Source organism: Onychomys torridus, chromosome 6 (genome assembly GCF_903995425.1).
Source record: "Onychomys torridus chromosome 6, mOncTor1.1, whole genome shotgun sequence".
Classification (NCBI taxonomy): domain Eukaryota; kingdom Metazoa; phylum Chordata; class Mammalia; order Rodentia; family Cricetidae; genus Onychomys; species Onychomys torridus.
This window is the reverse complement of record NC_050448.1, coordinates 39,595,842-39,614,552: the sequence shown is the minus strand read 5'-3', so window position 1 is coordinate 39,614,552 and position 18,711 is coordinate 39,595,842. Positions and strand designations below refer to the sequence as shown.

Sequence of the window (18,711 nt, the reverse complement as noted above, 5' to 3'; positions counted from 1 at the left end):
TGGATAATTTTCTAATGTGAATATATAGAAAAGAAATTTGTGGGTCAAAAATTTTGGCTATTTCCTGTAGTTTGATAAATGTTTTTCAAACCTAAATTAAAATGATGATGATATATACTAAGCCATACACAAAAAAAGGACTCAGTCAAAACTGAACACTGAGTTTCTTACTCTGTGAACATCAAAACAGACCTGATATCGGACGCCAGGCTGGTGTCTATAGTGTAACAGGAAATGGAAAAAAAGATGCTTTTAGCAGGGAATGCAGCACTTCAATTGCAATCCTCACCAACAACATTCTAAATCCAATTTCTAACAAAACTTTGGTAGGATAATTGTAAACCTTAATAGTTGATAGAGGAAAAACAACCAGAAAAAAATCCAAAGAAATGTCTTACTTAGTCTTTGAAACACGCAGCCACTGAGGTATGCTTGGTTACTGCTGTGTGGTGTGAACTACTTTAGTAACTGTCACTGTGTCTAAAATCTCCTTCAGTATGCTGCGAACAATGCTCACTGCAACCTAGCCGTCTACAACAATACATGCATTAGAAAAAGAACATTTTCAGTTCAGAGTAACCAACAACAAGAAGTTGTGAAAAGTTGGGAGTTAAACAGCAAATGCTCTGAAGACCATTTGCATTGGCAGTCACTTGTTTGATAAGTGAAAAAATTCCTGAGACCTACTACCTACCGAACCAGTAAGTCTATATGGGTGAGGCTGCCACGTATAAACTACCACCCCAAGCGACCCTAGTCCCAGGTAAGTCAGTAAACAAACCCTGCACCATGTCTAAAAGCACAACCAAGATAACACATTTTCTAAGTGGCAAAAACCTAAACATATCCCCAAAAGGTATGTCAACAAATGTTAAAACTTTTCCTCAAAATTGTTATGTCTTATCAACTATGTTGGATTACCCAAAGATCTCTGTGAGGGAATGTATCTTTCTGTGACTAATTTACTAACAGGTGAATGGGCTGACATTTAAAGTTACAGGGTAGAAGTTACATGAGCAGTACTATTCTTAGGAGGGCCCTTTCTTGCCCTTGGTAACAGACAAAAAGTAAAAGGCTTCACAGATATTCACAACACCTTTAACTTGAAGGACATGCAGTATAGTTCTCCACTGGATATGGGAGCATACACGCATCCATGGATCCACTTTGTACCATGAGAGCTTACTATGATTCTTTAGAATAAATCAGTGATTTCCATTATTATTAATGTTTTTGTAATGAAGCAGAGGCATAACCTTAAATTAATCTTAGCCATTTCTAATACTTGTACACACTGTAATAATTTCTTCAAATACTCTTTAAGCATTAAAGTGATGTTTAGGAATTACAGAAAGGGTCCCACAGCCACAAAGCAGAATTTTAGGAGCATCTTTTTGGTGACTAACAGATTGGCTTCCTTTTAAGAGAAAACCACAGTCTGAGCTTTATAGTACAGAACATATAATCTTCGTAAAAATATCCAACAAAGAATGGATGAGTATAATGATTCAGATGCTATCCATCTATAATGTGCACATAATATACATATGTGTGCATATATATGTATATGTATGCACAATGTGTGTGATAAATGTTTCAATGCCTCTTATAGTTGCTGTTGAAAGACAAAGAATGATTTAAATGCCCTGTGACATTAAAGATAAAATAGTGCAATCCTCAAATTTTACATACAAGCAACAGAAGCCAATGGGACAGAGTTTACATAGTTAACTACCATACAAGCAGTGACCAGTGGGTACCTATTTTCCAACTTCAGACCTTGTACCCCACTTGGTACTGTCAATACTAGTACTTCTAAGTGATATATACAAGCCAGAAGCATTTTAAATCTCTTTATTGTGTGACAACTATAGACAAAGAGGAAAAGATATAGCAAGAAGAACCAAGCCAAGATCCTATTTTAGACCAATTTTACCTCAGAAGAAAAAAAAAAAATTCAAAAAATATTTTAGGCTAGAACATGACTTTAATCTCTAAATAGTTGTAGGTGTTAACCATGAGGGAAGAATTGTGGGCACTCCTTCCATGTTCTTCTCCCTCCAGCATGCCAGCACTGGAGGTGTTGGGGGTGCTCTAGAATCACAATGCAGAGCAGAGAGAGGCACATGCATGTTTCCCACTGCAGGCCCTGTGACTGTGACAATGACTCAGATCCTGTCAACAGAAGGGAGGGCATGCCCACTGCTATGAGGAATGCATGTAACACAGGAGGAAAGCTTCTCTAGCAGTAGCAAAGGTAATGATAAAACACATGAGCAGCTCTTCATGAAAAGGAAGACACAATCACAAAACACAACTAGAGAAAAACTACCTAAAATTTTGAATAAAGAGAGTTTTGGCATTGTAGCTCAGTTTTTTTAAGTCCATTCTTTCAATGTTTTGAATATTATTACCTATGAATCATTAATATACTGACATTCCTCTCAGATGATTTGAGTCCCATTGGTTAATTATCATGCACCAAGAATCCTTTATGAAGACCGAAGGAATAAAACTCATCTAAATGCTATCCTATTTCACTTGTAGACAATATTCATTAGAGAACAACCACGCTTGTGTAATGAGAAGCCAAACACCAGAGTGTACCTCTATGGCAAGGACAGGTTATGGCACATCCCTTTCCTACTCTGACTTCCCTATAAAACGGTAATGACAGTGTCTTCCCATCAGGTTGTTCTAAGGGTAGATAGATGGAGTGATGTCTCTGTGTCTGGGGGGAACATCCTGGCAAAAATGTTGTAATTTGATATTCTTTCTAATATATCCAATAAAATTTATTGAATAAGATATTAGCACTTATTTTATTTCTGATAACTTGACAAGTTATTAGACTTAACTGTCTTCACATACCACCCTACTATGCTGCTTATTTCTTAATTAGTCCACACAGGACTTCTTAGCCTAGAGTCCATTTTCCTACACAGACTCTTTATTAAGTCTGCTAATTCATGCCATGCTGAAATTCTGAACAATAATTTCAAATTAGGATATGTAACATTAAATTCCTTTTCAGCCAGCAACATTAAAGCCTGAGCATCTGCTTATGCTCCACCCCAAGACTATAACAGTGAAGTGACATTCTAAGAGAAATGCTTTAATAAGGGCACATTTCATAAAACTGCCTTTCTGTCTCAATGGAAGTACTCCTGAGCTTATGAGAACATCTGTAGTGAGTTTTGGAATGTTTCATGTACAGTAGCCAATGTGTTCCATGTCTATGAGAGCCTCAGGGCATCAATCATTTGTTATTTTTGATTGCTACAATACCACAATGATAAATATTCAAGAAGCAACTCTTCTGTGCCAAACAATTTTTTAAAATAATTCTTTGAGGTATGTGTATTAGCATCATGTGAAAGATTTTAAGGAAACTGAAGCATAGTGAAGTAACAGGCACCACATCCCAGTTCCAAGCCTTTACCTAGTAGCCTAAACATGGATGTTGTAGCTTTTTTAACCATTACATTAATCAAAACAGCATAACTATTCTAAAAAAAGGCTACAAATATTTAAAAAAAAATCATTGCTTTCAGCTTTTTAAGTCATTCTGGCCATAAACACTTGAAGAACTATAATGGAAACTATGAAGATCCAATTCTTGGTCTTACCTCGAGTCTGTCTGTCCGCATTAACTTCTGTGCAGCAGCTGCAGCAGCTGCTGGCACTGGAACTCCAGGATTCCCCGTGACCAACATTGGTGCAGTAGGCAAGATTTCTGCTGGAACCAGGCTTGGGGAAACAGGCCCCAGGTAGGGATTAAAGGCTGCTGATGCATTGGTGGCTAAGCTTGGTGCAACTGAAAACATTGGCTGAAAATTAAAACAGAAAGCAAAATTTAATTGTAGACCTCAACTCCAAATTGATACCCTACTTTATACAATTATCATTTATTCTTCATCTGTGATTCATTCTTCCTTCCTTCATTTCTATTTAATTCTGTTTTTAATTTAGTCTAAAAGGTTTTAGTAAAGAGACATTTGCTAGGTCATTGTTGCTCCTAAAATCTAGAAGGCGAACCTCTACAAGGTTTCAGAAGCTTTGCATCTAAAATATTTGGTTTTTTTCCCTGAATATCTCAATGCAGACATTTGTTTGTGGTCACCCAGTCTCCACCTTTGTGGTAGCTCCAGGCTAGAAACTTGTCTGAGATATACATTGTGTAACTGCTGTGTCAGATACACTCGAAAGGTCTGTTGACAAGTGTTAACCGGACAAGGGTCCTATCATCTGGAGCAGACACATAAGTCCCAGGGGATCATTGAGTCCCCTAGTCAGCACACAGTTAGCAAGTCCTGTGGGCTGTGAGAGGCAAAGATTATACTGTCTTCTGAGTGTAGAGGAGATAGCATTTGGCCTAGTCACTGGATATGGGTTTCTCAGAAGAAATGGTCAATGTTCTGTGAGTCCATCACATCCTTGTGAGGCATTCAGCAGTAAAATAAGCCTCACTAGAAAGAGAAAAGTCTAGAATGTGAAGACTGAAACAGAACACTTCCCAGGAAATGCCACAGAATTATTCAAGAATTATACCTGGCAGCAGAGGATGGGCTGTCATCAGATAGGACTTATGATGGAAATACTTCCATAGTTGAGACTTAACGTTACTTTTTGATATGCAAATCTGAATGCCACAGAATAGATCTGATCCTTCTGAATAGTCTGCTGAAATCTATTTTAACAGTTTGTCCAGGGTAGCAAGATACAATTTACAATTTTACTGATTATGGAGTTTCAAAAATTTAAAGTTTTAAAATGTAATGCTTTGTGTAAAAATTCTGTGTGTGTGTCTGTCTGTCTGCAAGTATGTATATGTATGTCTCTAAGTCTTTCTTTCCCTCTCATGGAAAAATGATACTCATACTTAAAGGCAATTTTTAACATTTTAGTTTCTTTTTCTGGTGGTAAAAATAGGTCCATGGAAGTTTTATACTAAGGTGGTATCAGATTAAAGTGCTGCTGATTCTCTCTGATAAGAAATTAGAAGATGCCAAGTTTAGGAAAGATTCAAGAAAGCTTTGCAATAAAACTTTATGCAAAGTAAGATATATACTACAAAAGTTAATACTAGAACATGAAATTAAACAAATTACAAAATAAAAAATATCATTTCCGTAATCTTTCTATGACATTGTGCATGCAGAGGGATAAAACGGTGTTCACTCAGACCCTTCCACACAAAGCAGTGGTTCTCATTCTGGGTGACCCTACTTCCAAGGAAACATGTGGCAATATCTGCATTCTTTTGTCACACTAGGGTGGTGCTACTGCATTTAATTGAGAAAAGCCAGGGATAGTACTAAGTGTGAGTGACATTCTTCCATAAGAAAAGTATTAGGTCCCCAAAGTCTTCTGCATTAAGGTTGAGCATGCATTCTACATGACAACTCTGTACTGCATACACATTTGTGCTAGGAAGAATAGGAAAAATAGAATATTTAATATGTACTTTGATTCACTGGGAAGAACTTATTACACAACATAGCTCACACTGATATTTTCAAGCTACAATACCTAGTCCTCCAAGCATGTCGTTTTGAATACCAAGCTTAGCTACTCTGATAGGCCTATGGCTCTTGAAAGATGAAGAAGACTGAAATAAGACTTTCAACTTCAACCCTTCCAACCTATCCCAGGGCAAAGCAGCTACCCTCAGGCGAGAGGAAACTGTTCATATGTTACACTATTACCAACCAGTATCCATATCTACAACTGGACCCAGTGGCATCTGTCTCTCAGCAGTTCCTTGAACAGCAGCTGACTTCAGGATGCCTTCTTGTGTACTGGAGGCCAGGCCAGCACCATGATAAGAGCAGTCCTGCATGGTGATCATACATTACACTTCAACTTCTGTCCAAGAATATTGTAGTCACATCTGTATTGTGTTGCACAAGTCAGACATCGTGCATGGAAACCCATCCAGACCAGTGACATAACCAGACAGAAGAATTACTGGAAATTTAGCAGTGTTCTAAAAGACTGGGAGCTAGTCAATATCCTTCCTCTTTGCATTCCATTGCTATGAGTTAAAACAGGTTTCCAGAAAGCCCATTTACTACCTCATTCAGAAAGTTACTGAAATGATTATGTCACTGTACTCTGTAATAATTACTTCAAGGCAAAGGTTGAAGTCATAAAGTCATTCAGATGAAGATACATATTCTGAATGGACAAAATAATGACCGGAGGCTAATAAAACTCATCCTTGCTAATGTCATCAAATATAATACAGTGAAAACCAATATATGGATAAAATATAGATGTTGCAAATTTTGAGCACTTTGTGCTGTGGGTTGTTTACTGTTAGCCACTAACCCTTAGGAAATTTCGCTCTTCTGACTATGGCCACTCCTGCATTTCCAGAGCTGTCCTGCAGAGGGCTCATAAGATCTCAAAGATGGGAACTGATATATTGATATTTGAAGTATCCCTTATTTTCTCTGAAGTACTGATTGGATAATGTCTAACTATGTAACTGGCATAATTGGTACTGAGTACATCCTTGTAACAATGACTTATAGATATATTTGTTCCAAGAAGGCATAAAGGAGGTTGGTTTATGATTGCCCTTTTCCAGGACATTTTCCAGTAAGACAAACAAACTGCACATTTACTAATTGTGGGGCTGTTTATTTATCACTTGTTTTGTTTTAAATGAGACATTCTGCTTACATTAAGGTAATCAGGCTTCATTATAACTGAATACATTATTCAATTTCATATTATGATCCTAGTTAACTACACAAACATGATTACTACTAGTAATTCCCTGTCTGTGGCCTGCCAGCATAGTGATAAGTACTTTACTTATGTTATATTTAATTTTCTAGTATATGGCTTTTCTTTCTTTGAACTTTCTTTTGGGGGTTTGGGAGAGTAGGAAGATATCTTTTATTCCCTTCTAAGTCCCCATAACACAGAATAATGCCTGGCCTACAGTAGGCATTAAATGAATGAACAGCCACTTTGTTGGGGGATATTATTATGTCTATTTTCTAAATAAAATGCTCACAAATATTATGTGCCCATCATTTATAAATAAGTGAATGGAAGGTCAGAAACTAAACACATTTGAGTCTGATTCCAATCTTGTTTGAAATCTGGTCCTCACATAACGACCAAGTGAGAATTACAATTACCCGGAAGACTTTTAAACTGTGGTTTTCTAGGCCACACCTCTTTGTCTGAATTCCCAGGAAAGGTATCGAGGTAGCAGTATTTTTGAAAGCTTCTAGGTGATACTATTCTCAGGCATTTAAAGACATAGGTTCCCCTCCTGATTGGACACAAGGTTTCTAAGGAGACCAGTTCCTTTGTGGTTCTCATTTGATGAATATGGGTTTCAGGCAACACTGACTGCTCCCAGCTCACCTGTCTAATTCCTAGATATGTTTCAGGAGCCAGAATTCTACCTCTATGTTTCCCCAGTGGATCCACACCACAACCCTCTGTTTCATAAACCCCACCCTCACTCAAATGTAGCATTGATTCCCTAAGCCACCTGTGTTTCCTCTGCTCCTACCAAGCTACAGGTTCCCAAAGAGCAGTGACTGTTTTGTACCTGCAACTCTGTATCCATCTGGCAACTGGCACTGTCCCACCTCTGTGACTATTGCATAACATATCCATCACAGATTTGCTAACTGCTTTTCTTTGTCAGAAAAGTAGCAAATACATGATATATTTTCTAGCATAGATATCTGGATACTAAAGAGATTTAATTACATATTCCTTTCCACCTCAGAGTTTAGCTGTTACTTTTTAATGACTATATAAAAGTTTAATTTTTTGGTTTCTTAATTTTATATTAAACATTACATTTTAAGTATTATAATTACTATTTTGAAATACTGCAAACAACACAGAGTTGTTTATCTTAAAACACTGAAATGGTATTTTTTTTTTTTATAAAATGGAAGGGTTATAATGCAAAATTTATTATTGTGAGATTTATGGAACAGAAATTTTACGTCAGATTTTCCTAGAATGTTTGCATGTGTACACGTGTATGCTTAGTAGAATGTGTGCATGTGTATGTGTGCATGCTTAGTATAACGTGTACATGTGTATGCTTAGTAGAATGTGTGCATGTGTACCTGTGCATGCTTAGTATAACATGTGCATGTGTATATGTGTACGCTTAGTATAACGTATGTATGTGTACATGTGTATGCTTCGTATAACATATGTATATGTACATGTGTATGCTTCGTATAATGTGTTTAATGTGTATATGTATATGCTTAGTATAACGTGTGTATGTGTACATGTGTATGCTTCATTGCAAGCAACACAAAAGCTTTGTTTGTGAAAAACAAAGCTCTGTTACAATAGTTCCAGGACATCCTGAGTGTGGGCAGCTCTTTCCAGGTAAACACCATTTTGTAACCAGAAACTAAACTAGTCTAGGTGAGCAACTGTTTTGCATATAGACAACACTCAAAGCTAACATGAATTATCCATAAATTCACATTCAAGTCTTTGTCTAAGAATGTAGCATGTGACTTGAATAAAGCAAAGGCTGTTGAGGACTCTGTTGTGGACTCTACTCCCAGCCTGGCCTGTGAATGGGAAGAATAAGGAGAGCTTGCCTTACTCTGCCTCATTGTATCCTTTGGTCCAGTTTTACTGAAACGAACATTTAAACAGTGAAGTCTCATTTGAGACTCTCCCAGGAAAAAGGTTTCAAAGGAACACAGGTCTGTTATTAGAGTTTAGGTCCTGATCTCAGGCTGCTTAAGAATTTACAGATTCACTGGTGTGTGGCAGGACAGATGAACGAGTCAATGTGACTGATGTAGAAACATCTTTTCTAGAGACACTATAGGCTCTCTCTCCTCTCCTGAGGTGGATAACCAAGACAGAAAAGCACAGAAAGTACTGGTGATTTCTAGGTGTTTCTGGAAGTGGGACAACAGATGTCTTCAAAGCATTCTTCACCCCACTGCCAAGAAACACTGGGAACACAAAAGGGTGGCAGAATCAAGGGGACAGGAGAACCAATACAACTGGAGACAATAGCTGAATTGGAGAACTCTGAATTGCTCACACACTCATCAGATCCACTGACTCCTTACACAGGCTATGTTTCCCAGGGTACCTGCTCCTGAAACTCTGGATAGTTACTGCTAACCCAGGTCCCAGGTAAAGCAGATGCAGGAACATTAACGGAACTCCTGAGCTCATGTTCAATTCTTGGTACCCACTGATTACACAGATCTCTTTGCAATGCAGAGAGCTTGGAAGAACACAGTTTCTATAGAACATGATTTTGGGGCCTAAAGACATATCAGGTGCCTCCAGGTTGTCACTCAGAGGATTCATTTCAGCATCAGTTAGACTGTATGCCAATTTCTCATTAAATCACAGCTGCCAGCTATGATGTGGCACTTATGAAAGAACACAGTTTTTTTTTTATTATTATTATTTTGGAAACTAATGCTATAATCTCATTTATTTTTAAAGATCATATATGATAAACAAATAAAAATGATGATTTATATTTTATTAGGAATTTTAATGCCAAGTAGAGTTAGTGCCAAAAAAATCTGTAATTCATTGTGTGAACTTTCAAGGAATTAGACATACATAGAAATTCCATTTCTTATACCCAACTCCTTTTTTTTTTACTAGTCCTGTGAAATGGGAATGATGTTTACACTATTATAAAGACTTTCTAGATAATATATTTAATGTTTTATCCCCAATATTGAAGATCAAAGAGCTTAAACAGTCAGCCAAAGATCTAGAGTAGCAAGAGAGTCTGTTCATTGTATGCTTTTACAACATGAGCTCTGCATCCAGCAACCCTTGTTTGAAATCCTGACTTTGCCATCTGACTAGCTGTGTGTACAGCTTGAGCTGCACAGGCAACCTCTCTGATCGTCTGGGCCTTCATCTCTAAACCTGAGATAATGTTACCTACCTCACAGGAAAGTTGTGAGAAAGGTATATACAGAAGTGATAAGTACACTAGATTCCCTCAAGCTATTGATTTGTTGCTAAAATGTTACTTAATTGGTATACTGCATGGCACTCTAATGAAAGCAACAAAGTCTCCTACAAATTCTTGCATTACCCAAGTTACCAGCACCTTGTCATGGTCTGATGGTACAGTGACTGTTGGCCTAAGAGTCATCTCACCTGCCTTGGAAACACGCTGCTGATAAGTGCTGACCACTTCGGCCCACTGGAAGCTGCCGTGTCTGGCTTGTGCCCTGGCTCTGGGTTATAATTCCTTCTATTTTCAGGGTGGAGAAACCACTATGAACCTCTGTCTGGATTACAGATGACTGGGCAACTCCTCCCTCCCTCCCTCCCTCCCTCCCTCCCTCCCTCCCTCCCTCCCTCCCTCCCTTCCTTCCATTTCTGTCAGTTATGGACATCTCCTACATATGAGACATAATCCGGGATGCTTCTACATTTCCTTTCATTCTGTCCCATTCTCTCTCCCCTCCCTGTTCATACTAAGTCTGGGGCTTAAGTGGTTGAGCCCTGAGAACTATCATATTGTCATCTATTTCACGGCAATCTTTATCTCTCCTCCTAGGCTTCTGATAAGCCAGTGCTCCGATGCTGGGGATCTGCTCACAGAATTTCCACTTTCATACCACACTACTGCCTGACCTGCGTGTCCATGCTTTACTATATCCTCAAACACTGCCACGTGTGTTCAGAGGCACAGTCCTCTACGTTAGTGACAAGGCAGCTTATAGCTGAGTTGTCTTCGCTATAGGTAGCCCAGATTAAAGCAGCTGGTTATGATTATCACATTTATTTCTGTACCATTATCCTCATCAAAACAAGGCTGACTACAAAGAGGATCAAAAAGTCTCGGGGGGTTGTGAAGGCAAATTTCCTGGATTATAGTCTTCTTTACAGTCATTATGGTAAAAATGCTTTAGGTTTGAATAATTAAGATAATTTCAATACTTATTATAAAAACATCATCCTTAATAGAGACTTTTCAAGTATGGTTTCACAATACCTTTGTAGAGGGTAATTCCCACTGAAATATAGTGATGTGAGGGGAAAATTAACATAAAGCCTGTGCTCATAACTAATACAGACAATTACTTTATCTAAGCAGAAAATTTTCTAACAAAATTATCAGAAATCTAAGTACTGATGGTTTCAGAAATCTATGATTTAGTGACTATGTAAACACATATGTCACTAGCATTTCAAAGAGAATAAAAGCCTTTGTCAGGCTGTCCCAGTGCTAAGTATATATGACCTTGGATCAGCCATGAGATTAGGACTTAAGGACAAGGTCAGGAGATGGCCTGAGACATCACAGAGAGCATCTCAGGGCCATGGTGGGGAGTGTCCTCTTCCATCCCAGACCTACACTTGCCCATCTCAGAGGTGTTCTGGGTCACAAAGAGAAGAGAACATCAGTAAGTATGATTTAAGTTTAAGTGGAAAAAAGACTTCAAATAAGGAGGAGCAACTGTAAACAAGTGGTTAATAAGTAGAAACTGCCTCAGATCTTTGAAACCATACATGAGGGTCAAGTGCAAGAGAGTATTTTTGCCCTGTATTTTCTAGAAGAAAGAATGATTAAACATTGTTAACAAATGAAAATATTTATGTTATCATGATATAGACATATAAAAAAAGATGCCATAAAAATAAAGATATCACATTTTAACTGAGCCCCCAATAATGTAATAAAATAAAAATCAGATTAAAATGATAGAGAATTAATTTTAATATTCTCTCACCTCGACTGTACAGTACTGATAATTGGTATCACTGCCGGTGTAATATGGGGATCCCTCCCACCTCGAAATGCAATCCCCCCCTCTTTTTTGGAATGATTGTTGCATTAAGTTCTAAGAGAGAATAATAATTACATTGAGTTCAGGGATTAAAATGTATTAGAAAAAAATCAGTTAGCACGCATCCTATAATTAACAAACTAGAAAAATGTGTTTTCATGACCTTATAATACATTAATAATACGTTAGTGATAAATTACTGTCAGACATTATTTGGATCACTACAAATTTCATCATATGTTAAGTAATTCAGGATTTCTGTACTATAATTAACATTCAAACAAACATTAACTATGGCATAAATAAGATTATTAAAGTCATTTACCACATGCACATCAACAATCTGAACATTTAAAGAGGTATGTGTATCCATAAGCAAGTTACCCACGCACACAGCTAGGAAAACATTAAATATCTGTGAACACTCGTATCTTATCAAATCTAGCTATTTCCAAAGGCACTTGCATTTCTGTCTTTGATTAGCTCTCTTCAGATAAGACTTCTAAGCCTGTGGTTATGACTCACCACTGTGAAAAACTGCCTAGGCTTTGTGAATACAAAATAATTTCAAGTTAAGTTTTTCTACAGTCTTCTTTTTGAGAAAGAAAACTACAGGGATTCTCTTCAAGGAGGGCGGAAAGGGAGAAACAGCCTCAAAATCAAAGACTATTATATATATATATATACATCCTCTTTCTTGTTTTTAAGTAAAACATCATTATTACCTTTGAAGGTAATATAGAATATATCTTAACTAAACTGATTTTGATGACTATTTTAACAAATATCAGGTTGAGAACTGAAAGTTAAATGATTCATTTTAAAAAGAGTGGTAGGGGAAGCAATGTTAGATGGTAAATTGCCAAAGTCCTTTGGCACAAAGGTAAGTAACTTCACAGGGTGATAAGGCCAGGCCATCGCCACTGCTGGGGTGTTCCCATACCGGCATCGCTTCAGCACAGACACAGAGCACTTGGCCACACAAACAGGGAGGAGCTGAGAGTGTGCTCACCACGGGCTGTAATGGGGCACCAGGCATCATGGCATTGGCTAGCTGCATCTGCTGGGCCAACATGGCCATGTTCTTCTGCTGAATCAAGTTATTTCGTCCATTGATCTCCAACTGTGTTTTTAAGTGTGGGGGCGGATGAAGATATTTGCAGTTCTCCCTGGAGCAACGACCCTAAAAGATAAAAGAAGCAAGTTCCATTGTGAAATAGAATAAAACTAGTAAACTGTAGAAATAATAAGCGAATAAGCCATCTAAATCTGTGAGTTTTTCCTAAAATTTATCATTTATACCACTTTTTACACATTAAGAAAAAGTAATAAATTCAACCACAAATGTATTATCGAAATGAGGATTTAAGACATTTGAAAAGCTCAAAAGCTGCAGGAAGTTCCTTCAATGTAATAATTTCAGTGATATTATTTCCAGTTGAAAAGTCTATAATAACAAAGTAAGTCTAAAGCACAGAGTATCAACTAAAACACCTTGAATGCTGGCCACAACGTCTTCTCCCTTAATAACATGAAGTCATGGAGCAACTCATGAAAGCTTATCATTGGTATTTTATGTAGACTGAATTCAAACACATTAGCTTAGAGGACTCAAAGAACATTGTTTCTTCAGGAAATGCCTCCAAATGAACCCCATAACAAATAAATGAGAACTGCTTTCAAAAGCCCCATGCATTAGGAATTTTATGGCTGAAAAGAGAACTACCATGTTCTCACAGGAATAGAGATTCAACGATAATCAAATACAGGTTGAGAAATGAGCCTTTAACCTTTGAAAGACAATACTGTCCCATGACCCCAATTATAAAAATAATTGGAGGTAAATATGCTCACCCTACAAAGAACTGACAATGGAAAAAAACAGAAACAGAATAAATCACAAAAAGCTTAACTGTAAGTATGCATTTATCCTGGGATGGTTCATCAGAAGCATTTATTAAAGACTATAATATGCCATATTGTGAAAAAATGTTAATCATATTGACTGATACATTTCAACAACTACTTTGACAATTCTTTCACCAGTGAATCTAATAAGGATTGCTTGTTTGTTCGTAAGATACCACAAAGATTCAGCTGTCCATAACCATCTTTACCTTTACTTTGACCTATAAGAAAGTAAATCCTGGTTAATTTTCTTTGCATAAATTAACTCTGAAAACTGATGCTTATGATAAAAACTGCCACAATTGTAAGTCAAATGCTCCATTTAGGTTTTTATCCTTTAAGATTTTTTTAGGATAAGTCTCTATACCGTGTTAGTACAGGACATTGCCTGTGAGTTTAGGACTGTGAGCAGTCTAGAGCTGCCTTAGTCTTTCTCAGGTCCAAAGGAAATTGCACTCCCCCTAACTCTGGCCCCTGTTTCCCCCTACCAAAGGAGCCAGTCTGCATCACTGTCAGAAGGGACAAATGGCCATCTGTGATACCTATTAGCATATCAATATGCTGTGCTGGCCTCCAGGCTCTCTCATTGCACAACTACCTGTGGCTTTTCTCAGCTCTTCTGACCCCAGGCCCTATCCTAAACTCCAGCCTGTGGGCTTCCCTTCCCCCAGCTTCTTATTCACATATCACCCTGCACTTTTTAGTCTAGCATGCCCTTTGCTCTCACTCTCTGTCTCTCTTTTGTCTTCCTCTCTCAGTCTCCTCTTACTCCTCTTTCTTTGTCTCCTTTGCCCACACTCTCTTGGTCTTCTTCTCTCATGCCCCATCCCTATGGCCAAGTCCAGTCTACTGACCATGTTCAATTTACTACTCTCTGGTGCTGCTCTGGACTCTCCCAGATGTCTCTGGCTGTACCCTCCCTTTTATCTATGGTAAAAATCTTCCCCTCAACCATACCATGGAACAATCATAGCTTCAATTTATACATCTGATGCCCAAACCCTATTTTCTAAGTCATCAGCTGGGCAAATGGCCTAAGACGCTAAGATCTTTCATTCTTGAGCTCTTTGTTCAGCATAGCATGCTTAGAAACATATCACTCTTATACAACCTAATGGCACACCAAACAAGAAAAATGCAACACTGACTGGAGGTGAAATTTTACATTTTCTGCTAGTTATGGCTCTTGATAGGTCCAGAAAATTGAACACAAAACAGAACTTCTGGTTCTCCATATCCCCACCTCTTATTCTTATCACATTATTATTTACTAAAGCTGAACTGAAGTGTAGAAAGAATGGTATGTCCACCCTGATGATTCAGTTGCAGTCAGTTGACTGGTCAGTTTCTTTGGTTCCATAAATAGCACAAACAAAGCTTGGCCTTGAATCAGATGAATACTAACACATTTTCTTTTCCCTTGGTGCTCCTTTTTAGTACTTTTTAGTACACATCACCAACGTCCTCTATCTATGAGCTTGGATTGAAATAATGGAAAGGAATGTTATGTGCTGGTCATAAATTCTGCTTCAGTATATCCTTTCAAACTTAAAAAATATTTCTTATATGCCACAGCATGCTTATAGAGACCAAAGAACAACTTATGAGTGTCAGTTCTCTCCTTCCATCATATGAGTTCTGGGGAAAAAGAACTCAGGTTGTCAGGCTTGGCCAGGCTGGACAATAAGCACTTATACCTGATGAACCATTTTGCTGGTTCATCCTCTTGAAATTTAGAAGCTTAGACACATGGCTTCCTTCCTGTGTTTACTGTAGCTAATCTGGGGTAAAGGCATCACTTGACTACAGTTCTTACCTGTTACTTAGTTTTATTGTCTTGGTCCCTCAATTTCAAAAAGCTGTGGGTATGTTTTAAACAGGACCTTCCTGTTCATCCTCTCTGTACTATGACTTTTCCTGGGGAGACTTGAACAGATGTCTACTCATTCCAGATAGAGAAGTAGCAGATAAAAGTAAGGATTCCACCAAAGTTCAAGTTAGTGAAGCAATGCGTTTACTGGGGTTACTTACAGGAGCATGAGTGACGGTTATTTCTAGATCCTGTGACCACAAGGTGGGGCCAGGCGCGCGCACGTGTGTGTGTGTGTGTGTGTGTGTGTGTGTGTGTGTGTGTGTGATGTATATGTGTGTGACATGTACATGTAGTGTGCTTGTCCTGTGTGTGTGTGTGTGTGTGTGTGTGTGTGTACAAGCCCCTGAGCGCTACACTGCCCCTTGTCTTCTTTACCTTATCCTTTGAGTCAGTGTCTCTCACTGGATCTGGAGGACACTTACTGGCTAGACTGTCTCTGTCCCTCCCTCCCTCCCTTCCTCCCTCCCAGCACTATGACTACAGGTCAGCAAAGCCTTGTCCATCTTTCCATGCAGTGCTGACCATTCAAACTCAGGTCCTCACACATGTCCTGCAGGCCCACTGAGCCATGTTCCCAACCCATACAATCTACTGGTATTTGGTTTCACAGACACACATAGTTGTATCTATGTTGTCACTGTACAAAGATGGCTTTACACAGTGGCTCTGTCGCTTGGTTGTATGACTTCATGGAATTCAATGAACTCTATGTGGCATGTATTCTTGCCGGAATAACCACAGCCATCTCTCTGCCGTTGTGATAAGGGAAGCTGGGAAGAGCTCAGGACGGCTTTCTACGTGATAAATGGCAGAGTGGACCATTAATAACTGAATATTGTCCTCTCTTTCCTTAACATTTTCAAGTAAGAATAAAACGGCTCACTTAGCACTGTATCTTTAAAAAGAACTAAAAATAATACAGGCTCTCTCGGAGAGCAGTCAGGGCTCTTAACCACTGAGCCATCTCTCTAGCCCCTCAGAATGAATAAAAGCTTTAATAAAGAAAAAGTAAAAAAGAAAACAAACACAGGCACCAAACCTGTGAGAATGCACGCCGATCATCAACAGTGAAGAGGCTGCGACTCCCTTAACCATCGCCCACCAAGAAAGACTCCACTCGGATCCATCTGGTCCTGTGGCGGCTTTGTGTCTTGCATTTGTTGATTCCAGTGCAGTCTTATTTTCAGATCAACATTCAACTGAATGAAAGCATCAAACTCGCAAGTTTGATATTATAATTCGTTCATTCTGAACTTAAGGACAAGCTCCTTTAGCTTTAAAAATTACAATCAACTCTGTGACCAAAAGAAGGGAGCTTTCATCTTTTAGTCCTCAACCTTACAACTCAGGAAAACACATTTAAAAATCATTGTAGGGGTGTGTAAATGCCGTGAATTCACCTAGTCTGTGGGTGTGGTTCATGATGTGAGTACATGAAGAGAGAAGACGCAGAACATGGTGAGTGTCAGGTAACCAACAAGATAGAAAGGATAACACTAGGTGAACCAAGAGACGGGAAGTCATTAAAATCTGAACGCTGTTCCTGAGAGGTATTTCCTATTTATTTAAAAAACCTGCTAAATGATTAAAAATAAAACAACATTTTAGTTAGAAGGTAGGTAAATTGGATAATATCAGAAAAAAAGGTAAAATTGATTTCTATTGTTTTTCATTAATTTGAAATAAAAGGATTACTATGATTTGAGTAGTCAGTGTCTAAAAAGCCATAGTATCATGCTGCCAAGCACTAACGATGGGTAGAATTCAAGTACCCAGTAGAATCCGGGCAGACTCTAGAATAAGGAGGTAACGAACATACTCTAGGGTGCCACCTCAGAAGTCTTTCCAGGCTCCTCAAATCAGCATTTCCCTTGTGACGACAGAGACACACAGTGTTTCTGAAGCTCTTTCTGGAGATGTTTACTGCACAGATCTTGGCCAGAAATCTCACTGTGAAACCAAGTGGCTGCCTACTGAAACTTCTTACCATTTTTCCCCCCAAACAAGTACATATTTTCCCCCAAAAAAGATTATTAATGGCACTGGTAACTAAGACATATGATTTCTCACTTCCATGAATGTTTTCTGATGAATTGACTTCATTGACTAGTTATTCTTCTATGGTACTCATAATATATTATGAGACATTAACAGAGTTTAATATCTATTTTTGTTTGCCTACATGTATGTATGTGCACTGTGTATCCCTGGGGGCATGGAGACCCAAAATGGGGATCAGATCCCCTGGAACTGGAGCTACAAACAATTTTGAGTACTCATGTGGGTACTGAAAACTGAATCTGGGCCATCTGCAGAGCCACCACTCCAGGCCCTAACATATATTATAATTTTGAGTTCTAGCTTTTAGTAGTAGGAAATTTATAAAAGCCTATGTGAATTATTTTAAGAAAAATATATTTTGTCCAAACATTCCAACACCCATAAACAAATCCTTCAATTTTTTTTTTTTTTTTTTTTAAGATGGTTGTGCATTCAATTAACACCAGGAATCATTTTATGGGATTTTGCAAGTGTAAAGAACAAAAAAAAATCAATGCAACTAAAACAGTCTGAACTGTAGTTCATAAATGAGTATTTCTTTATAATTTATGATTTGCAAGAGTACCTGCACCCTAAAACAACATTCTAGGTCTTTCAACCTCAGCATTACTGGCAATGAAGGCCATATATAAATGTTGTATGGGCTGTAGTACTAGAGGGTGGTTGGGCTACACCAGGTCCCCATAACACTATCATGCCCAGCTGTGGACAAGCAGTGGCTGTCATTGAGATGATTATCAAGTGAGAGACAACCACTGATTTATAAGAAGTGAAATATAATGGAGGCTCTATTAGTCAGTTAGGGAATGCCATAACAAAAATACCACAGTCTAGGGCATGTAAACAGAAATTTGTTTCCTCAGTTTTAGAAGCTAAAAATCCAAGATGAAGGTTTATCCTATCCAGTTTTCCATCAGAACTCTCTTCACAGGCACCTTTGTCTTTGGATCCATGTCACCTCCCTTACTGTATATGGAAAGAGGAGAGAGGGAGGAAAGAAGGGAATGAAGGAGGAAGAGTGGGAGACAGGGAGGAAAGGAGACAGAGACATTGATATTATATGCTCTC

General features: G+C 38.3%; 1 protein-coding gene across 12 annotated transcripts in view; it reads right to left on the bottom strand.

Annotated features, from left to right (window-relative positions):
• Mbnl1 (muscleblind like splicing regulator 1) overlaps positions 1 to 18,711 on the bottom strand; it is a 115,773-nt gene that overhangs the window by 20,729 nt on the left and 76,333 nt on the right. For 7 of the 12 annotated variants that reach the window (XM_036189503.1, XM_036189505.1, XM_036189511.1 and 4 more), the window contains exons 2-4: positions 12,814 to 12,984; positions 11,745 to 11,855; positions 3,630 to 3,830 (exon numbers count right to left, since the gene is read on the bottom strand). In XM_036189503.1, the coding sequence (XP_036045396.1) occupies positions 3,630 to 3,830; positions 11,745 to 11,855; positions 12,814 to 12,984 (483 nt within the window). The remainder of the gene's footprint in view (positions 1 to 3,629; positions 3,831 to 11,744; positions 11,856 to 12,813; positions 12,985 to 18,711) is intronic. The other 5 variants (XM_036189508.1, XM_036189510.1, XM_036189516.1 and 2 more) reach the window with 1 other exon arrangement.